Source organism: Cornus florida, unplaced genomic scaffold, assembly GCF_030987335.1.
Source record: "Cornus florida cultivar Cherokee Brave unplaced genomic scaffold, ASM3098733v1 CherokeeBrave_3.0.0_Hap2_Chr06, whole genome shotgun sequence".
NCBI classification, from domain to species: Eukaryota; Viridiplantae; Streptophyta; class Magnoliopsida; order Cornales; family Cornaceae; genus Cornus; species Cornus florida.
In genome coordinates this window covers 86,815,168-86,839,524 of record NW_026775576.1, presented here as the reverse complement: position 1 = coordinate 86,839,524, position 24,357 = coordinate 86,815,168, and the positions used below count along the sequence as shown (strand labels likewise).

The window sequence follows — 24,357 nt, the reverse complement described above, 5'->3', positions numbered from 1 at the left end:
TTTTGAATACACGTTAATTTAACATAAAAACATGAAACCTGAAATTTGGATAAATAACCTAAAATCATGACTTTTTTTAACGTCTCTTAAACTCGTATGCCCCGTCTTTGATCACGTCATGAAATAGAGGCTGAAAAATACAATGTCCTTGTTAAAATTTTGGTAATATGTCGTGGATGACAGACCATAGTGTAATATGAAAAGGAGAAAGAAATCTCTAATAAGTTGGCTAAAAATTCAAGAGTAAATTACACTTACCTTTTTTGAAGTTTGGGCAAATTACATACAAATAAATCGTTCAATATTTATTATTTTAAAGTCCCCTAAACTAGAAAAGTTATTTTTTGTCCCTTTTAACTCTCTTCAACTGGTTGTATGACTATTAAAGACTTTATAAAACTCATATTTAACTTTCAACTAGTTGTACAACCATTAAAGATCAAGCACGAGCTGCAAGATGACATCTTAATTAGTAAATGACCGTTAAAAGACTTTATAAAACTCTTATCTAACTTTCAACTAGTTGCATGACCATTAAAGACTTTATAAAACCCATATATAACTTTTAACTGGTTGTATGATCATTAAACTCAAATCTAACTTTCAACCGGTTGTACGTTGATTCTATATCAAAATTCAGATCTAACGTTCAACTGGTTGCATATTGATCGTGTATCAAAAGTCAGATATAACTCTCGACGACCTACACACATGGTGATCAAATTCATGCGCATGCCCACATAATTCACGCGTTTTCTTGTTGGTGTGAATAATAGTAATCCAAATAAGTTATTGTTTAACCATATAATAGTACTGAATAATACCACGTCTCACTTCTGATATTGTTTGACCAAATAATTTATGCTAATCAAATTATGTCGGGATACCATTTTTGTCCCTATTTCAAAATAAAGCAGCAAACAGGATTGAATCCATAATAATACGTAAGAACATCAAGATAATAGACCATATATGCACAGAACTCAAAAGATGAGTTGAATTTTTCATTTTTGGCGGATGACTCCTTGTTGAAGGTACCGCCGGGTTTGATTGAGTGATGATGTATTGGTTAACAACACGAAGGATGAGTGGTTCAGGATTGAGTAATTGGTTGGGAGAGACACATTTATCCTGACGAAGAAAATGCATTGCATTCTAGATAGTTTTGAAATAAAACTCTGTATAAGTGATAGTGGTGGGCTCAATTCCACAATGGTGATTAACAAGAAATACACAGAATCTAGATCACTGAAGGGACTAAATACATAATACGAAGATGAATTTATTGGTTATATATACTATAATTCTCACAAGGGTCCGATGAAAACAAATTCTAAATTCAAAAAGACTATTCACATGGTACATGACCCCTTTTAAAAAAAAAAAAAGAAAAAAGAAAAAAAAAAGAAAAACACTCTAAGAACAACTAACTGATCTTTTGAAGAATCCTAGTGCTGTACAGTGCTAACCTGTCTAGATTTCAATTAATATATGGCCACCATTTTCAGAATAAAAAACAGCTGAGAGCTTGCTCTATGGCAGAACCTCAATTCAGAGGGCAGGAACAAGCTTCCACAAGACTTGAATCCAGAAATCAAGAGCTGCTACCTTGTCAAGTCTTTCTGACTGCGGAAACTCAATAAATTGACAGTATCATTTAAACAACTTCTTCCTCTTACAGTCAATGGATGTCCATGCTCCTGTGCCATAATTAGATCTAATAAATCAAGACTTCCAAGAGTCGTATCTAAAAATTGTCAAGACAATACAGAAAAATAGAAGGGCACGCTTTCCATATAGCATTTAAAGGCCCAAATTGATCCATTGTGAAATGGGCATGAGCAATTGTAAAAGTTGGAGGCATCATCATGAACAGATGTAAGAAATTAAAAAATCAGCAGATGAATTCCTAAAACGATCTTTGCAAGCTATAACAATCAACTCATTAACAACGCTATGAATCTATGTTTGATATGTACATCCCAGAAGTTGAAAATTGTAACATTTCAAACAAATGCATGCTAGTGCTTTGAAAATGACAGAGTCTATTTAAGCACTTTAGCACATGAAACTAAGGCCTTGTTTTTTTTTCAATTGATTAGCAACTTAAGACACTGCAGCTTCAGAATGAATGGAAGAATGCCTCGAGAGCATTTGGCATTTAATCTCAAATGGTGGCCTCAATGCAAGTTGATACCACAAATTGCTAATAACAATCACAATTCTGTTTACATTGCCAAATTATTGAACCCTTTGAGGCACAAATTTGAAACTGGTTTTTTTTTTTAGAGATAAAAGATTGCCTTTCATAAATTCCTATGAAAATTGCATCAACTCCAACGTCTCCTGAGAAACACTAAGAAAGAACAGACAAGTTATGTCCCAAAGGAATGACATTACAACATGTTATTTTGATGTATCATGGACAAGAACAAAGAGTAAAACTGAACTTCATAGTTATCTATGAAAGATTAGATGAAGTAAATTATAGGTGGTAGTTGGGAAGCTGGAAAGTTGTAAACTCTCTAATTTAACCGCACAAGATTTAACTATATCAAAAACATGGGTCATATAGATTCAGGCAAGTGTGATTGTTTCTCACAAATATAAATGTGAAATATATAGATGACTATCTTCTTCAAATGGCTGTTATCAATATGCAATGCTACCTGTTAACGTTAGATAGGGGTCCGATTTCAGGGTTCTTCAAGTCGCTCCCACATTGATTATGATTTATCCCATATCTCTGCATTTTGAGGTTTGCACGCAGAACCAATCACTAGTGAAACTGAAAATGAAAATAGAAAGAAGTGCAACACTATCATACCCAATAATTTTGTTGAAAGGAACCTGGTACATTTTCTTTTGAGCCCTATAATCAAGCAATACACATAGTATTAGCGTAAGATGGCTGAATTCAGAAAAACATAAAAAAAAATAATAAAAAAAGGGTTTTCTGCATTCTACAGTAAAACATTTCAAGGAACTAACCTTGGTGGACATGTGCGGTTTTGGCTGAGATAATGCATTAGACTTGAGCTCTGACTTGAGAGAAAGCTGGCAAATAGATTTAGAACTTTACTTGTCAGAATGAGATGAGAATATTGCTGGTTAAGAGAATAAAAAACTTAGTTCCTGGGTAGAAGAACATAGATGGACCTAGATGTATGCATTACCTTAGTAAATAATTCTATTGGTGGATTTTGCAACCTCTTATCAAGTGGAAACTTAAAATCCTGTGATAAGGAAATGATGGAAAATTAAAAAGTATAATTAGTGTAAAATAAATAAATAAATAAAATAAGCATCAAACATTTATAAGAAGATATCCATTAAACATGTGATTTCCTGTATAAAATCCTGACTAACATCTCCTCTTTGAATTTAGAATTTCTGTATCAAACACAATACAGCTTCATGGTGTTGCCACTAAAACCCAAAGAGGTTCATACAAGTCGAAAGTTCACCTTCTTACTAAGAGGGCTAGCTTTGTGACATATTTCACATTTTTCCTGCTTGAAGGCATCTTCAGTGTTTAGTCTGAAAAAACAGAGGTGTCAGTATGTATGAACCAGCCACAATCATCTAAACGGTGATATATTATAAGAAGCTTCAAATGAGACAACTGCATCAGGAAAAATCTGGGCAGTGGAGTGCACTCCTTACTACAAGCTGATATTAAAATTTAAATGTGTAATTGTTTACCACTTAAGAAAATGACACTTCTAGTCTTGGACATTTGAAACTAAAAGAAACCTCCAAAATGGAAGGGAGGAAAGAAAGTGTGGAAGAAACAGATGTAGAAATAGAAACAGAAGAAAAATTATTTCACCAAACCTTGCTCTATGCAAGCAGCAAAATGGAGATAGGAAAACCATTCATAAATATATTATTGAACACAATTGTACTAGTGATGCTGGAAAAGAAATGCAATATGAATGTTTAGCTTTAAGGTCAAAGAGGTTGAAAGTCGAAAACTATTACCTTCTGGAGCTTGTCTCATATTGTGCCTGTGTTCACAAAATTAGAGCATAATCAATACAAAGTGCATACTAAACATGTTTTACAAAGAAATAATAAATAAACAGAGAGCGAGAAAAGGAGGGAGGGGGGCTAAGCATATCAACAGAGAAACAGAAAATGAGAATATATATATATATATATATATATATATATCCAACACATATTAACAAATTTAATGACCTACTTTAGCAAATAAGTGTTGCACCGCCCTTTCTGAAGTCTTTAAGTTGAACACCTAAAGAGTAATATAATAAAGGGAAAGACAGTCAAAACACTGTACAGAAGACTTGTTACTCTGGTGAAATGGTGTACCACAATGCTTCTAAGAAATTACTACTACCAAAAAAGGCATATGAACAAGTTTTGACTATTTACTTGAAACTCCGGCAATTGTGGTACTCTCCTTTTGTGAAGGGGAAGTGAAGGAGCCTTAAGAATCTGATGAACCGAAAAGACATTGTCTTAGAAGAGAAAATGTTATAAACACTATATAAACTGTCAACCTCTTATTAAATCACAGTTCCACTAAGATTCAAGACAGGACGTTTCCATTAACTGCAAATACCAACTTTTCTGTTCAAGGGTCGTGCTTTGAAGGTATAGACATCTGATTTTGGAAGTTCACCTGACTTTGAATTATTCCTGGACCTGAAATTACATACACTAGCCTTACAAATCATGCTATCTAAACTGCAAGACATAGAATATACTAACAAAGACTGAAAAAAAAGTGAATGTACCCATGTCTTTGTGCCCTATGTGCTGTTTCCAAGTCAGGTTCCTTTGGTACAGTGCCTTTCAGTCTACGATAAACTGAGTTAGCTTCAATAGGTCCAACCTGTTTTTTTTTTTTTTTTTTTTTTTTTTTTTTTAAATGAAGAAAAGAAGAAATGGAAATCCAAAAGAATGGTTAATATCCATAAATATGTGGAAATTGGAAACCATCCACTTATTGCTTCTGTATTAAACAATATAAGGATAATTGAAAATATATCATCTAGAAGGTATATATTGATCTTTGTGACGTATTTTTACATCCCGAGGTAGATAGCTTACTTTTCTAGGTACCTTGTGTAACAACAAAGTTTGGTGCTTCAGATGAGCAACCTGGTTTCGAACATAAAAAATATATATATAAGCAGCTGGTATGACAGATCGACAGTAAAAACTGGATTTGACTTGTACAGATAAAAGCACTCTTGGCATAACACAAAATTTTAGCATTACCAGATCATGTACACACAGTTGCATGCACTTTTATGAAAGATCAAGTCTATGTGAGATGACATTGAGTCCAATGCATGCATTCCTAGATAAGAAGTGGAAGAATCAAAAAACAGGTTTCGCATTTCCAATTAATGAAATTAAAATAATATTGAGTTTCTCTGGCCACGAGATTCAGGTTCACCATAAAAGCGATTTCATGTTGGATATAAAAAATCAGCAAATTCCTACTCTTATTCTTCTCACTCCCCTATGTTCATATACTTGTCATCGGAAATAAACCTTAAAACACACTTAACACAGGTTAAAAAAAATACACTTAACACTTATCAGCACAATTTCAACTTTCCAGTTGGTATCTGTTTTTGGGAAGTAGATGGAATAGACAGAAATTTCAAAGGCAATAGCAACTTGATTATTAGTAAATAAAGCATAAAATCTTTCAAAACATTGACATAAGCGCTGTTTTTAAATTGAAGTTACTTTTCAAATGCATATAACAAGACTGAATGTCACCAAAATATGCACTATAATGTTAAATACACCATAAAAAAGAATAATTAAATTTGGTGCACCTTACGCAAGTAACCACTCTCTAGCTTTTGCCTTTTGGTAGCATCACTTTCAACCCCGGGAAGATTCTGCGAACTTCTGTCTATTGTAACTAATGACTTCTGAAACCTGGCAGTTGAAAACGACAAAATATATAGAAGAAATATGGGTCAAGAACCAGGAAAAATAAAATCTAAAAAATGAACTATAACTTGATTTAAATTGTAATGTAGATCAAGAATTCAGAGCCCAACTACCAACTATCACAACTCAAAATCCCAGTTAGATATAATAACAAATACCTTCCCAAAAGTTGTCTGGAAGACACTTCTCGGGTTCCACTTAGCTTGGCCAAATGACTTGCTGTAGGCTTCATCAAAGTTGAACTCCTTGGTTTGAATAATTTGGCTACAGACTTTGTTTTAGCTTTTGGAGTATCTTGAGCCTTGTCATTATGAGATGGTAGTCCTGAAGTGAGAACTGGTAACAAGCTATACAAAGTTAGAGAAGAGGGGAAAAAACATAAGAAACATGAGAAAACTTTCTTTAAAAGAATCCAATGTGATCACAGCTAATCAAGTGACTATTCTATATAAAGCAGAATGGATGCACCAGAATGCGAACACATATGTTTTATTTGTTGGGGAACATACATTTGTTAAATCCCTTCATTCAAGACAAAAACAAATTTTGATCCCAGACCCCATGCACTATAAAAGAAAAGAAAGTGGCTTCAAAATATGCTTTCAACCCATCTTCAACTTTTGGCATATTGCCTGTCCATAGGTTGGTTCTCTCATTATCTATAAGCAAAACATATTTCAAGCTCATAATTAAATAAAGGGGCATACACCGATCCTTGGAAGAAATATCTATTTTAACTCTGCAGTTGCATGGACAGTTAAAAAAAAATTCTTATCTGATGTCGGGTATGATTTCTGTAAGAACTTGTGGTTTGACTTTATTAGAAGAAGTTGGACAAAGATCTCCAGAAAATGGCGGTCAAAGAACAACCTCTAATGAGACTCTGAAAGAGTTTCTGATGTAATTAGAACTGCCTCATTTGGCTCATCAAGACTATAGTTGCTAATTCAATGTACATAATCAGAACAAAATACTGCTGGACTACCAAGGCAACAAAGACAAGACTGGTAAGAAATTGTTCAAAAATTTCTTGGTTATGATTGCAGATATATTGGGTGCTTACCAAACCAACTTATGGAGGGGCCATCAAAATACTTTAGCTAATAGTTATAGTGAAGGAACAGTAACATAAGTGCATTACCCGAGGTTTAGAGATTATGTCAGGTATGATTTATAATTCAGATACATCAAACTTTTTATCTAATGTCAGGTATGTTTTATATCAATAGAGGATATCCTCACCGCAAGACTATCTTTTCAAAGGAGATTCTTGCCAAATTTTATGCCAATACTGAGGCTAATCCACAGAGAGAAAGAACTCACGATGTAGACACCTGATTAGCAGGCTGTCCATAGGGAGATTACAGCAGGATTCTTCAAAGTAACAGAATAGCGAATTTATTTATAAAAAAAAAAAAAACACACACACAAACATATATAATGAAGTTATAACATTGTATATTTTAGTCAGTTCACATACTGCTAAGACCTTTATTGTTCAAACAAAATCCATACTGATCAACATGTAGGAAGACAAGACCTGAAAAAACCTATTTAGAACAAACCAACTCACCATAAACCCTCGCACCACAACTAAAGCTTCAATTAAGATATGGCACTGTCTTTCATAACTTGAATTGAGGTCAGGAACTTGATACCATTAAAATTCTTATATCTTAATGAACTAAATCTAGTTTTCCACAAAGCTCAGTAGTTATAATTGCAACCTAAATTCAGATTACAATTTTAAATACATTCAACACATAATTGGTACCACAATGATACCATAGCATCATTTCGCCCTATTTCAAACTGTAATTTTATTCACCAGATGATGCATATCAAGAATACAGATAAATCTATCGACTCACCATCACTTCTACTATAGGAATGCACTCTGTACTTGCATTGAAAATCATGGTATCATTATAGTAATAATTATTTATGGATAATTAAATAAAGCATACCTTTGTTACTTTCACCAATTACAAAAGAAGCTTCACTCCCCATGTCGGAATCTGAGATGTTACTGCTAAAATTCATGTTGTCGCCATCTTTTGATTCTGGAGAGGCACTTGCATTTTCTGCATGTATGACTTTTCTCCAATCCAACTTTATTACCAAAGCTACGATTTCAAAAGAAAAGCAGGAAAAATAGAGTGAGGCAATTTCATGGACAGATCAAAAACTATGACCGGCAAATGTTAACTAGAAAAATATGACAAATGATGGACAACTGACTGAAAATTTCTGAATTTGAATCGATAGCACTTCCATGTAACTGTAATTATAATTTAAACGAAAAAAATAGTAACCAGTGAAGAACGAAAAGAAGCACAAGACAAGTAGTAAGACTAGGAAACAATGTCAACTTTCTATTCTGAATTGAATAGAATAAATGGGATACAGCACTTTTAGTATGAAAGGAATATATTTGTTAAAATAATAAAGAAAAATATATACATGTACTTATAAGCGCATATGAAGGAATAACAATTGTATAAAATAAATGGGACACAGCATTTTTAATATGAAATGAATATATGTTAACTACCATTCAACTATGAATTCTGGTATAAAAAAAAATTCATATCTTTCTTTCAAATCCACAAGTGATTCTAATTCAACTAAAATTAATAAGAAATCAAATAATCATCCAAATTATCCAAATTCGTCATGAAAAATATACAGACATCGAAAATAAATACAAAAACTTTCAATTTGATGTATTCTCAATCAAAAGATAGTTACTTATTGTGTTTTTTAAAAGAAAATCATGGTTGCTTACGTGAAGGCGGATAACTTCCAACCGATTCAAACCAGCGCTCGGCTTCGTCAGCCTCTGAATGCGATTCCGGCCTAGAGAAATCGAAGAACCGAGCAGCGTCAAACTCGTAGTCTGGATCAATTTCTGAATCCACAAAAAATTCGTCAATGGAATCCTCCATATCTTCGTCCATTTCTCTCTACAATGCCTGTTCTCGAAAATAGAAGAATCGAGAGTATGACATTTAAGTGTTGATTTTCTCTCTCCAAAACCCTAGTTGTTATCGCAGTGAAGGGCGAAATTTTCCGTTTGGTTGCAGGTAAAACGCGGAAAGAAAGAACGAATACAACATAAATATACATAGATTCCGTTTTGAGTCGTTATATAGCGCCGAGGCTTGGAGTTGGGACACTGAAATTTGAAAGTTGTGGGACCGGTTTCCGAAATTGTTAGAATATTAGCGCTGTCATTTTATTGTTTGACCATAATACCCTCCATGTTTAGATTTAAGTGGAAAGATTATTATGGACTTTCTTTCGGAAAATAGAAAAAAAAATCCAAACAACTATTCTTTGAATAGAGTTAAGAAACTATAAAGCATCTAATTTTGGATACTTTTTGAATTATATGAAATGAATTCTCTATTACAAGAAGAGGAATCACATTGACATTCTATTTTGGTATCCTTACACTTGTTTCTTTTGTTAATAAAATGACAGTAATTATTTTTCAAAAATACTCGCGCCACAATTATGTCTTGAGTCTTCAAGGCACTGTTGTACTCTAATTTTAAGAAAATTATGTTATTCAATTATTTAAAGGATCAGGTAAATTGTCATACTTAGTGCAAAATTAGAATGCAAATCTAACCTTGTTCAAAATTATAAAAATGAGTAGTACTCTTGTGATGGAGTTGGTCTTTATTTTAAAGGTAAATTACACTTATTTTATTTAAATTTGGATAAATTATATACGGAAACATTGTCAACATTTTTTGCTTTGATTTTGTTGAAAATTTGGCGCGTGTATTCAACGACACCCCTGGACCTACCACCACCCTAACCACTGCCTTCTGCCACCACCTTTAGCCACCATTGTCTTTCATCGTCGCCGACGCCACCACCATAGTCTTCCACCTCTATCGCTTTTCACCACCACTATTTGAAATGGTGATTACCATTTCATTTCTATATTATTTCATATTTACAACCAAATAATATAATGAGAATGACTATTTCATTCCATTCCATTTCATTTATGCGTAACACTAGGCCCTAGAGTTTTCTTTTCGGCATACTTCTTAACCATATTTTATTAAATAATGATTTTGTCCTTCCTTTATATAAAATGTAATTTAATATGTTGTTATAAAATAAGGGTATTATTAATTTTACACTTGAAGTTACTTTCTAACAAACGGGTGTAGAAAAAATTAAAGTAATAAAACGTTGACTGATTTATTTATATGTAATTTGTCAAATCTCGAAAGGGATTAAATTAATTTACCGAAGATCAATTTAACTTATCCATAATATTCTTATCAACTCACTCACGGGCATGTAAGCCATGGTCTAAATAATGTTTTATGCTAATCAAATATCCAATGAAATTTTTTTTTTTTAACTTACACTTTTCAAAATTGGCCGAATCTCTAGAAACTCGACTAAGTATATTTTCTTGGATATATAGGCAACCAAAAATTGTAATAATTTTTTTTTTAGAAAAGATTGCTTTTGCTATTTGACACATGAAAAAGAAAAGAATCCTGTAGGAGTATGTTTTGAAATTCAAACCAAACAGCGACAAATCTAGTTTTGGGAAAGACCATATTCTGTTTGTTTTTTTAGGAAAGAAATGTCTTTTTCAGAGTACCCGGGGGTGACCTTACCGAAACTAGGAAGAATCACTGCAATCCGGACGTTCTGTCCTGTTGTGTAGTAAAAGTTATCGAACGAAGGTGCGACCTTCTCCTTACCGTCTTATTTCTTGTATCTTACTAAAAAGGCATCTCATCTCGTCTAATTGCTAATAAGTTAAGTGAAGACGCTCCTGCATTTCCAACTTCAGAAACATGGAAGCTGAGAACAAAACAAAAAAATTACTCACCCATAAATAATAAATAAAAAATTACAAATTACCTCCAAGTGTGTATATATATACATATATAATTACATGGTATTTCTAAATAATTTGTTCATCTGACTCTCTAGTCCAATATTATTCATCCATTTACAATTTTTTTTTTTTTTTTTAATGTTCCAAATTAGATGTATCATTTGAAAAGTAAAATTAAATAAATGTTAAGTTTTCATGCCCTTTAATTTTTTTAAAATCTTTTAAACTTAGCGCTATATATATTTAAATTTAAAATGACAACTCAGTAATTTTAAAATGGAACAATGTAGTAATTGCATGTCCCTTTTAAAAGTTATACTATCAAAATTGGACAATTAATATAAGAAAGATGTAATAGTTACTACTTCTATCTCATATTAATAGTTCACTATCTCCATTTTAAAAGGGATAATGCATTAATTGTTTGTCTCTTTAAAAATTTTAATTTTTAAACATGAACGTCTAATATGAACGGACGGAGTACTTTTTTTTTTTTTTTTTTTTTTTTAAGTCTTATTTTTCTTAGTTTAAATCCTTATTTAAAGGATATTATTGCGGAGGTTCTTACCCTTCTGATTGGAAGCTTGTCCACCTACAAATTGTGGCCTATGCTTTGGAGCAAGTTTTTGTCTCTTGCAGTCTATAATTGAAGGAAAAATTATTAATATTTATTCTTGATAAGAGCAGGTAGCATGATAGTCGAGTGGTATGGCATGTGGTGTTTTTTTATTTTTTGGTTTTGCTAATCACAGTTGCCTTACAGTCGTTTGTCTTATTAGTATAGGAATCAGATCCCATTAAATACATTAATTATTTAAGTTTTTATTTTAGTGGAATTCTACAAACATTATTTTTTTTAGACAAATATACTCTTTTAAATTATCTAACCTTTCTATCCATATGAAAATGTGTGTGCGCGCGCGCGTGTATATATATATATGGAAATGTGTAAGTGTGTGTGTGTATAATAATTACTGCTGTGAATGAATTCTGAAAAAGGAAAAAAAAAACTATAGTTAGGATAATCCATTCTCAAGAGTTGGATTTTGAAGAAAAAAAAAGAGCTGGAACAAAATCCGGAAAAGAAAAAATAATAATAATAAAAAAAAAGAGCTAGAACAAAATCGGGAAAAGAAAAAATAATAATAATAATAAAAAAGAATAAGAAAAGAATCCATATACAAGATAGATTCTGAAATTTTTAAAAAATACAAAATTAGTTATATATATATATATACACACACACACACACACACGTGTATATTTCTTTTTAGTTATATATATACATGTGTGTGTGTTCTTTTTGTTTTTATTTTTACAACTATCCTTCTTTAAATGGATTTTTTAAAAAAAAACAAATAATTCATTTACCAAGATAGTTGTAAAAAGAAATATACACGTATGTATGTATGTATGTACGTATGTATGTATGTATATATATATATATAAAACACGCACACATTTTCATATGGATAGATTAAAAGAAGAGAGAAGAAGAAAGGTTGAATAATTTAAAAGTGTATATTTATCTAATGTTTGTAGAGTTTCACTAAAATAAAAACTTAAGTAATTAATGCATTTAATAGGATTTGAATCTTATACTAATAAGACAAACGATCGTAAAACCACATTAGAAACTTAAGTAATTAATGTATTTAATGCATTTAATAGGATTTGATTCTTATACTAATAGGACAAACGACTGTAAAACCACAGTCGCGCATGGCGAATGTTTTTTTTTTTTTTTTTTTTTTTTTTTTTCCCAATGTTCAAATCCTCAAATCCCATCAGTATACTAAACAAGCTAACCTACAAACTTTCTTGCTAACTTATCTTAATAAATTATAGATAAGGTACTATTGTGCTGTACACCATTAATTCTAGATAGTGTAGCACTGTACAGCATTTTCAGTTAATTCCTTTTTTCATTTTACATGTATTAAGTATGTGCCAGTTAAAAAACAACTGTAATTATTAATAATGAGATATATATATAAATAAATAAAATTTTCTTGAAGGATTTCTATCTTCTTTTTTTCTTGAATAAGATTTAATGAAATAAGAATCTGGTAATACAATTTAATGGAATAAGAATATGGTGGTATATATATGTTACGTTCAGATATGAAGCAAGAGCAAACATTCTTTACTGGCATTCAAACCATAAATATATTTTTGATATAATTAGGTGGTTTTAATTTTTTTTGGCATTCAAACCATAAATATATACTCATTTTTTAACAAATCTATTTTTTTTTTTTATTTTTTACGGGTTCTATCCAACCAAATGAACTTTAATCTCACCCTCCCTATTTGTGTAAAGAGTGAACTTTCGAGTTGAGTTGGAAGATTCTGTAATATTAAAAAAATTTGTAAATATTTGTATAATATTTTAGAATAGTAGAATTTTCTAGAGTGTAAATAAATAATTAGGACAATGTTATAGAACAACATAAGATTTTAGCAGATTGGATGATTATAAATAGGTGAGGATCTTATTTGTGAGCAAGAAGCTCCCTCATAGCGAGGGACTAAGAGGGAGGAGACATGCTTCAAACCGAGCAAGAACCGCATGATAAGGTTTAGGAATATTGCATATTGTCATTCGGTTCAACAATGTTACATCTTATTGTCTCCTCGATCAGAGAAGATTTTTTTCAATTCTTTAATCTCCTATTAAAGAAGCCATTTTTTTCAACTCCTAAATCTAATGTGGTATTGGGATTAGCAGGTAAATGTAGTGGGATTGAAATGGGAATCTGCCTAGGAATCACTAACAGAGAGGTTGCATATTGCGAATTTGTAAAGATACTCAACTCTGAAAGAAGGGATGCACAACTAGTTTAAGAAAAACTGTTTAGAATAAAAAATAATAGATTAGTTTCTGAATTTGAACTTAGATTCCTGAAATTATTGAATTAATAATTATTATTATTTTATAATAATGTAGTAAATGTTATTTTCTATCCGTTCTCCAATAATACTAAAAGTCTCTTACTTGCCTCAATCAAATTGTTTATTTTATATTGATAGACTGAAATATGTTAAAAATAGAATGTGATGAACTTCTTAACTCGTACCCTAAACCAAGCAAATCCTTCTCTAATCCTCCCCGCTGAATTTTCCAATCCCCATCCCCGCCCCCATCCCAGCTTAAAATTTCACCACCACCCCGATACCCGCCCCTGCCCCCGACCTCTTATCCCCATCCCCGCCCCATCCCCATTCCCGCTGAATTTTTCAATCCTAATCCCCGCCTCCATCCCTGTTTAAAATTTCACCACCACCCCCATACCCGCCCCTGCCCCCTACCTCTTATCCCCATCCCTGGCCTCGATTAACATATATTATTTTTTAAAAAAAAAACATAATTTTTTCTTATTTTCACATATATAATAAATCTAATTTAGTAATAAATTATTAAATGTAAAGGTACATTAGTAATTTAATACTTAAACGGGGCGGGTTTATCCCATCCCTGCCCCCGCCCCCGCCCCCGCCGGGTTTGCAAAATTTACTTCCATCCCCATTCCCATTTACATAAAAAAGTTCCCATTCCCATTATAAACGGGGCGGGAAGGGAACCCAACGGGAATGGAGAATTTGCCATCTCTAAATGAGATCATTGCCTGCACTTCAATCCCACCACAAGGTCTCATTTATGTTTTATGGGTTATGATGAGAATATACTTGATCTATTGATTTGGTGGACACAATTAATTCGTAGGTTGGTATTTCATAATGTGCTTCTCCGGATCATCTTTGAAGAGAAATATACTGTTTTTACAATTATTTTGTTGGTTTTACTTACTGACCTTTCAAACTGGAGCCAGAGTTCACTTCGCAGGTCTCACAAATTAACTTGCCTCGAGCTAGTGAAAGCAATCTATTTATTGTTCACTGGGCTGTCATCCTGACCGTTGAATCTTCTTGTTCTGCCTCGAAAACGCGTTACCCCTCTCCCTTCATAGCTTACCCTCATCTCAAAACCCCGACTCTCTCTAGAAAAATACGAAATAGAAATGGAAAGGGACAAGAACTCCTTCTGGCTCTAGGGACTCTGTCTAATGGACAAGTCAAGATGTAATCAAATGGGTAATAGTTCAGCTAGTACAGAACCTTATCCTCAAAAGGAAAGTCTGATCTTCGAACCTCCGCATGGGTGTGCTTTCTAAAAAAAACCAAGAAGAAGAAAGGTCATTGGTGTTCCATGGCTTCATCCAACTGCATCCCCTCGCAGTTGGACAAGTCCTCCCAAATGAGAGGTCAAGTGTACGAGATGGGTGCGTGTTTACTTTATAATTGCCAAAAAAAAAAAAAAAAAAAAAAAAATACATAAAAGTATAAAACTAAATAATTGACAATCAAAAATGATTATTTAATTTCTTTTTTAACTACATGTTAATAATTACTGTATAGTACTGATCTAATAGAGTATGAAAAATATTTATCTATTCACGGACGAGTAATTGCTCCCTCACGAATTCACACATATTTTTTAATTACAAAATCACGAAATTAATAAATAAAGGCAATGAACTCGGATCCACCCACCTTCATTCGGATAAATAGCGTTTTGTAATCACCTATTCAGCCCTGTTTGTTTTCCTTCTCTCTTGCACCCTTTCGAACATTCGTGCCCTAGCTCTCTACACTACTATCTTTTTCTCACCATCCATGGGACATCATCACTCAATGGCAAGCATATATATATATATATACACATTGAATTGGCGAGTGGGATGCCAATTCAAACCACTGTCTCGATCCGAATATTGCTTCGTGTCAATTGTTGTGGGTGGTGCAAGTGCAGGGGCGGAGCTAGGATTGCAAAGTAAGGGGGGCTAAAAATAATTAAATCCATGATTACTTAGTGTGTCATTTATACTTTAAATACAAAATTCTCATGCATTAGTCATTTAATTAGACCCAATAATCTACAACCTTCTAACACATTTATACTTTCAAACTCTAACGTTTTTTCAAAGTCAAGAATCCACTGAAATCTGTTTCATACAAGTATTAAAACAGACACTTACAAGAATACAAAATATATATGTTCATTATCAATAAATTCACATTAGAAAGTCAGACCTATGTGCCTCGCCCTTGACTAGTTATTAATCCATTATATAATAAATTACCCAATCTAACAAGAAAGAAATCATCAACAAAGCCCCCCCTCCCCTTTTTTTTAACAAAAATAAAATTCAATATTTTACTGGATTAACAATAATAATGCATGATATCCATCCACCCGCCTTACACACGAAGAGTTTAGGTCTTTTTCCGTAGACTAACAATGTGTTTTATTTACTGGGTTAGGCCCTGTTATGTTTTATTATGGTTTAGTTTGTGATTAATTTGTCCATAGTTCGTGGGTTTGCTTATATTTGAGGCTTAGTCTTTATAAATTTTATAACTCCTTTTATTTATAGAAATCTAATGGATTAGGCTGGGCTGATACGAAAAAAAAGAATAGTATATAGACTTATAAAATTAATAGTAATAAATTTTTTTTTTCAATTGGACCTGGGATATAGCCCATGTTAGCCCATTACTAGTTCCTCCTTTGTGTGGGTGGACAATCTTATCAATCTGAGAAATATATTATTGTACCTTAGAGAGATCATGAAAAAATAAATTTATCTTATATGATTTTTCAAATGGAACAATTATTTTGAGAAGGTCAAAACAAGAAAGGTGGACACTGGACAATTAAATTAGGAAGAGGGAGTAATAAAAATTAATATTATTTATTACATTATTTATATTATATTATATATAATTGAGCGAGTTGCATAAAACTCCCCTTAATTTGGTGGGGATATTTTTGGCAATAAATCAAAAAATAACCCACCTTAATTCATTGGATGAGTTTTTTTAATAAAAATAATTAAAAAGGAATTTACTACAAACACCCTACAAGTCAAGATAATTTAATTCAATTTGACCATTTTATTAGTTGGAACTCATTTTATAAACCCACGAGAATATAACATTGACTAGCTCTAATTTCTTTAACACAACTTTTTTCCAATGGATGAAGGGCATTGGTATTATCATTAAAGCAAATGACTAATTTTAAGAGCATCTCTAATGGGCTCTCCGAATTTAAGCTCTTCAAATTTATCACATCTGCATTTTTCATATGTCACATCTGTATTTTCCTTAGTCACGTCAGCGTTTTAGAGTTTCCAAATTTTAGCTATTGCATATACTCCAATGGTGCATTTTCACTTTCCAAAAATATTAAGATTTTAATATTTTTAAATTTTAAAATAAAATTTATTTATTAACTTTTTCCTAACGTCTATAATTAAATTATTTGTTAATTAAATTATTTAGCCAGTGTGTAGGAGATCTTGTAAACAATACAATATCTAATATCATTTGATTTATTAATTTTTAGTAAAAACAAAGACACATTTTTTTTAATAAAAAAATTATATTTTAAAATAAATTTCAATTTGTTAGGGAAAACAAATAAAAAAAAATTTTGTTTGGTTAGCCAATATAGCAGTTAAGGCATTATTTGGGTCAGCCAAATACTACCTAAAACAGCTATAATGTCAATAGGAACGTTGAAAATTTTGAAAAGAAAATAAAATCACTTTTTTCAAATTTTTAAAACTTTTTTTTTTTTACCCAAAAAAGCCTTTAAGGCACTGTTTGTGTCAGCCAAACAGTGCCTAACGGCTCTTTTGATTCAATTAATTTGAAGGGAAAAAAAAGAAAGACCAAAATTAGGCCTGTCAATGGATCGGATTCGGATCGGATCAATCAAATCCATATCCTATTTGTTAAGCAAACGGATTATCAGATTCGGATCACTAACGGGTTCTCAGATTGAATGTCCCAATCCATATCTTATTTAGCTTGGACTCGGAACGGATCGGATTCGAAATCGGATTAAAATAATATTTACTAACATATATAATTATAAAGAGTATAATTTTATTGGCATATGTACTAAGAGATTTATTCGCATATGGAGGAAAACACCACAATATTTATATATAACATTATTATTATTTTGAATTTTTGGGTTACCTTTAATACAATTCTAATAGGAGTATATATATAAAATTATTGATAAATAATTATATATATAATTATTTATATATATAATTTCAATCGGATCGGATCGGATTTTTATCGGATCGGATCAGCATAATCCATATCCGATTTATTACGCTAACGAATTATCGGATTCAGATCGTAACCGGGTTATCGAATTTTTTGTTCAATCTATATCCGACTAATCGGTTCGGATTTGGATCGGATCCGGATCAGGATTTGCTCCATTGACAGGTTTAACCAAAATAAGTCAAAAATCTGATTTTTAACTTTTATTTTAGCCAAACATGTCCTTAGAAACAGTGTTATGGGCGGGTACAATGTTCTGAGCTTGAATTAAAAAAAATTTAAAAAAAAAAACAAAAAACAAAAATAGGCCCACATAATTGAGCCTAGAATCGCCTCCCGGTTCGCCCTTTTTGGCGACCTGTTTGAAGAACCAAATTTTGGAGCCCACAAAATGGATAGGCCATTGGAGCAGCCGGTTTCCAATTCTTTGCCCAATATCGCTATAATCAGCAACAAAGTTGGAGTGGTTATGTCTCCGAAAGTCTAAACTATAAAAAGGTACTAAACTATAAAAAGGTACTAAACCATGCACATTAAGCGTAATGTTACAATTAATTCCGATACCGTGTTGGTGGATTTGAATTTTCTATTGATCCAAAGGTCATTTTTCAATGTGTGTGGACTACTGAGTCTTGGCCTGACAGTCTTTAATGGCTCCAAGTCCAATCTTGGGCTTGGGCTTGGGCTTGGGCTTGGTCTTGGCCCTGTTGGGCTTCAGCTTGGCCCCAAATATGTCTGCCATGAGAGAGTGTAAACACATTGTGTGTTCATTTTCTCTCGTTAAGTTTAGTGCGAAGATAATTTGTTTTTTCAATAATCAAAGTGTTCGGGGCTTTATTCTGACTAACTTATAACTTATAAGACTAGTGTAAGGCGATTCTCACACAGATCGGATAAGACTCGGACTATGCTTGCAGTCGTGGTCTCAAAGGAATTGCTTGACTAAGAGAAATCAAACTTGATAGCTAAAGCTTTAGGGCGCAAGTCTTTTCCAACTAAACCAATCCCTCAGAGTTCTGAAAGATAATTGCCAATAGAGATATGAATATTGTTTTACTATCTAACGAAATCGCAGTCAAAGGAACATACTTGGCAAAATCAGCAGAAAAGAAGACATTGTTGAGCATGAGATTTATACTTATAAATGATAAAATTATAGGTACCATCTTATGGTGTGGCAATGGCCCCCAACACAAAAAGAGATGAGCCACTATGCATATCTTCGCAGCACAATGACAATACTATCTATAAACTGTGTTTATGTAACTTCAACTAAAATTTAAGGCTATTTAATAACACTAGAGCATCGAATAAAAATCGTTACATTATAATGGTATAAGCTTCTCACTTCCAAATAGAAAGTTGAGTGCTTGAGTCTTGGTAGGCAAATAAGTGTGTGATCCCTTGACTAAAAAAAAAGGGGCATGGTACTCGATCAACATGAAATTGAAGTTTTTAATTGAGTCAATGGGTTTGATTGTATTAAAGTTTTTGAAACAGTGGTACTGACTGAATCTATGAGAGAGAAGAAATTGTTTTTCAAAATTTTAGTTATGAACGTGGCCTTACCTCATGCAGCCATTTCATCACTAGTACTTATCGCTTTTCTTTTGTGAAGGTTATTTCTTAATTACTTGTTAAATTTTATATGTATATGCATTGTCTAATGACTTAATTAGCGGAGCGTTCAGTTTTTTAGAAAGTGCCGTGTTCGAGTCCAATAATCAAAACGAAAGGGTAACCAGTATTTGTGACAGACACTTGACTCAATGTTAGTAACCTGCTTCCCATACAAGAGAGAGAGAAGTGTCTTTCTTTCATGTCAATAGATTCATCAACTCATATATAAACGGCATTGAAAAAAAAAATTAAAAAATAAAAATAAAAATAAAAATAATGTTGGGGCTGAAGTACAATTACACGGGCATATTGCTCATTATCTTCTACAGTACTTTTATGTTTCTTTATACATTATTTTCAAATAATAATTGCAAGGGCCCCTATTGTATAGGGCCAAGTGGAATCCATATGGAGCCTACACGTACCATAATAGAATGATTAATATGTTTACATTATTACACATATACTCCACCCAACTACAATCCAAGTTTCTAATAGCTAATTAGGGTATAACGGTCAAGCAGACTGCTTAATCTTTATTGGAACAAAGATTAGTTGGAGGAGAGGATATGAACGTACTTGCAATAAGAAATTGTTTTTTCATGTTTTGATAGTTTGTGCCTAAGATAGGTCGATCTTCTTAATTTTATTAATATAGTATTGTAATTTTTCAATTTTATGAAAGATTGTTCTCTTTTTTTTTTTCGTTTAGTAATCAGATTTTAGTGTTATTTGTCATAAATGCATTCGGATTTTGTGATGATACTTCTTAGTTACTTGGTATAATTTTACTTTGGTATGAAGTGGCAAATACAAATATATATATCGGTATATTACAAGTCGGATTTTCATCCAATGTTCTGTAGTATGGAAGTGACCTAATAAATAACGTGACACCAAAGATCTGAGATGCCTTTTTATTGACATCAAATCTTTTGACAGTTTTACGGACAAAAGCGCTCAAGAAATGGAATCTTCCAAGGTCCTCCTCCTTTGACACGGACAAGAACCCCTTTTCTTTCAAATAGCCCAATGTTTGAACCCGTGTCTTGCATCTTGTTGATGCCGCCACATTAAAATTGCAGGTAGGTTAGTTGATTAGGTCAGCACCCCAAGGCCTTGTGTTGTATGGACTATGGACTCCTTCTAATAGTCTTGTATTGGGCCTTTGGGCTTGAGGCCAGTTTTTTAGGTCCATGGGGTATGCCCATGCTTTTTGTACAGTTTCTCTCTTTTATGAACAGTTATATTTAACCCAAAAAAAAAAAAAAAAACACTAGCAGATCGATGAGCAAGAAGTTTTAAATATTACAAAAATGAGCAAGCATCCAAGCAACAAACTTAGTTGATGAAGTAGCCATATGATCACATAAACTGGCATAATCTTGGTGGGCACGGGCCGCTAAATTTTGGTCTTGTTTGCCTTTTTTGTAACAAACTTTTCTTCACACAACCCAATTAATGGCCCAATGTACAGTGTAACAAAATTTGCCTTACAAGAGAGGTTAGAGTAATTTTTTAAATTATACAGGAGGTCCGCATAATTTACCCCTTTTTTTTAACCTCGAGGAGAAACTCACACACCTACCATTTGCCTATAATATGACTTGAACATTTCTACCCTACCAAAGAGAGAGAAAGCTCTCTCTCATATTATCTTATAGATGTATCATCTCGTATGTGTTTATATGTACGGAGTATATATATATACATATAGTATATATGTTGCTTTGAGGGGAAATAAATCGAAAATAAAAGGTGGGGGCTAAAGTACAATTAGAAGGGCATGGCTTCTCATTATCTTCTAGTACTTTTATATATCAGATGTCTTTATACATTATTTTCATATAATAATTGCAAGGGCCCCCCTATTGTGTTTCTGCACAAGCTAAGAGTGGAGACAGCCAAGTGAATCCATATGGCCTCGCCAGATATAAGAGAAGGATTAATATCTTTTCATACTCACCCAACTAGAATCCAAGTTTCTAATAGTTAATTAAGGGTAACGGTCAAGAACACTAATTAAGCTTTACAAGAAAAAAGATACTTTGAGTGACTTAATGAGACTGATTTCTCCTTCAACGATTTTAAAAACTGTTCTAAAGTCTCTAATCTTAAAAAAAAACCTCCCATCATTCACTTCCCATATGAAGAAAAAAAAAAATTAACCATAAGAGATTCAAATATGGACACACCTGCTCGAAGTTATGCCGCAACATACAATCCAACTGCTATAATTAGTTTTACATATATCTTACATTAAAAACCAATAAAGATTATCTTCATTCATTCATAACAAACCTAAAACTATACTCACTTCCTCAAAATTGAGAGTGTCTCCTGAATCTTCATAGTTTATGACTGTATCTATATTTTGTAATTAAAAGCCGAAAAACTGTTCTGCAATTTAACTCAAATCATATACATAATACAATATTTAGATGAATCAGATCAGGGTTACAAACAAAACAATCGAACCCTCACAAGTGATCTGAAGCTGAAGCTGAGTTGAATTTCAAATATAACATAGTATAAGAAACAAAGGAAAAAAAAAAAATTATGAAAAATAAGAAACAAAACCTCTAATCAGCTAGAATTCTGCAAATTCCAAAACCCATTGGTGCATTCAAACAAAGTTTTAGCATTCATCTCTCTTTCGAACCTCCAGATGTAGTTCAGACCAACCAATAGCTCAGTAATGGCTGCCTCGGTCTTCTCTTTGTTTGCGAAATAGAGTGTTTGCAAGAGAAGAACATTTGCTTTGGGCATCAAATTCTGCTGTTCCAAGCTCCTTTCATTTTGCCACTTTATCATGTTATGTGCCAAAGGTGACAACCACCCCAATATCTTCCCCAAAGCATCCCTCCACTCTCCGGCCAAAACCGGATCACTAGCCGAAAACCCTACCCCTCTCAACCTAGTCCTCAAACATGATCTTACACTACTTGGCAACATGGAGTAAAGATCATCCCTAGCATCGACGCCGACCAATTGTGGTGACCTTATCATCTTCTCCATCACAATGATCAAGTTTGCATAATGTAGAGCAAGAGCTGCAGCACCTAAGGTACTCGAAGGCGGCTTTAGTGCCTTCGTGTTCATGTCGAAGAACCCATTCGCAAAATCCTTCATTTCTTGAAGCTCAGAGCTCTTGATCAACTGCCCTGATACGAAGTTGCATGAATTAGGGTTTTGATGATCAGTAGGGTGGACAGTGGCTGAAGCTGAGAGACTACGCGGTAGGGAAGCTGGATATCCATGTCCAACCCCAAATACAAGCTTGATCCTTGCCAGAACAGTGAAGATTGATCTAGCAAGCAACATAGTCACAGTGTCAAAGCTTCGACTCCAAAGAGATCGGTCTTTTAGATCCTTAACTTCTTGTCTTTGCCACAAAATCTTCTGCTGTAGATCAATGATCTTCTGTTCTTTGATCGAAGCAGATTCGTGTTCACTACACTGTAGTGCTTTCCTCAAACCATTTTCCATGATCGAAAGCTCATCCATCTCGCGATGAAGGGTGGCGGTTATGGTGACAAACCAGTCCATTTTCTTGTTCTTTGCTTCCATTTCCTTCCAACTCAAAACCCAATGGTGAGGATCGCGAGCCGTGTTTGCAAACTCATCGAACAAGCGATCAAAGGACCGGAGATTCGTGTCCACGGACCGTTTACTAATCCTGGACACGGACTTTGCTACGAGCCTCGCATTTTCCACCATCTCTGCGCATGCTAGGCCGAGCAAGAAAGCTTCGTCGTTGGATACAATCTTTTGAACTCCCTCAAGGGAGATGGACTCGTTATGGAGGCGAATTATGTTTTTATCGGAGAGGGATTGCCATAGATGCAATAGCTTCGACATGATTCCGGCGATTTCAAAGGCTAAAACATCAACTTTAGATTTCTTGGCCATTTGTGGCTTTGGTGCTGTGGTGAGTACTGCATCAAAACGGTGAGATATGACTTTCTTCACCTTGATTAATAATGTTTCAAGAGCCATTGAATTTGGTGTAGGGATATATAAAGAATTAAGCCCAATGCAAAAATATTTTTGGGAAGAGAAAGTTAATGCAATTCTTTGGAGTTGATGAGTGATGGGTTGGATGAGAGAGATTGAGGGAACAAAGGGATGTGGAGAGAGAGAAATAATTGAAGAGTGGAGTTGCAGAGATGAGGATAAAAAGGAGAGTTTGAAGCTGCAGGTGTAAGGCTCGTGGGATGTTGAGAGCATTACATATACTTCTAACCAGAAAAGGATTTAAATTCATATTCATAAAGGTGAACAGCAACACACACAGTCTTTACTCGCCAGTCAAACGGTTAGCACAGAAATTAGACGCTAATTAAAAGGAACATTTAATTAAAATCAATTCAAATGTAGAATATAGAAATAATTCGTTATTTACATTTAATTTTTTATTTTTGAAAATTATCTAGTGACCTAGTTAATAAAGCATGCAATTCCTTGACCGGGTGTGCCCATATTCGTGAGGTTTGAATCCCCATGTGTTTGGATCGTGTTGTTTGTATGTTGTATAGCTCGTGTAAAATGATTTTTCTTTTTTCACTAAATAGAGGAGAATAAGAGATTTTTATTATTTTTTTTTATTTTTTATTTTTTTGTGGCTAAAATGGGTAAGAGGAGAAAAGAGTTACTTCATGCACTTGTTGGGTTTTCAATCAATTGGATACTTTGTATTTTCTGTTTGAAGTTCCACTGCTTGCAGAACTTTTGCAATGTCGACTGTGTGTGTTTGTATATAT

General features: G+C 33.2%; 2 protein-coding genes across 2 annotated transcripts; both read right to left on the bottom strand.

Annotated features, from left to right (window-relative positions):
- Positions 1-1,179: 1,179 nt before the first annotated feature.
- LOC132312597 (protein TPX2-like) lies at positions 1,180-9,031 on the bottom strand. Its single transcript, XM_059811018.1, has 16 exons — positions 8,732-9,031; positions 7,911-8,069; positions 6,102-6,279; positions 5,823-5,928; positions 5,080-5,130; positions 4,764-4,861; positions 4,593-4,671; positions 4,399-4,461; positions 4,208-4,258; positions 3,985-4,010; positions 3,468-3,540; positions 3,177-3,236; positions 2,992-3,057; positions 2,828-2,872; positions 2,670-2,746; positions 1,180-1,700 (listed from the first exon to the last, which is right to left on the bottom strand). Exons 1-16 carry the CDS (start codon positions 8,901-8,903, stop codon positions 1,682-1,684), a joined length of 1,323 nt encoding a protein of 440 aa, XP_059667001.1. The 5' UTR covers positions 8,904-9,031; the 3' UTR covers positions 1,180-1,681.
- A 12,527-nt stretch (positions 9,032-21,558) lies between these two features.
- LOC132312596 (protein PSK SIMULATOR 1-like) lies at positions 21,559-23,962 on the bottom strand. The gene has a single exon (XM_059811017.1). It carries the CDS (start codon positions 23,822-23,824, stop codon positions 22,181-22,183), a length of 1,644 nt encoding a protein of 547 aa, XP_059667000.1. The 5' UTR covers positions 23,825-23,962; the 3' UTR covers positions 21,559-22,180.
- Positions 23,963-24,357: the final 395 nt, after the last annotated feature.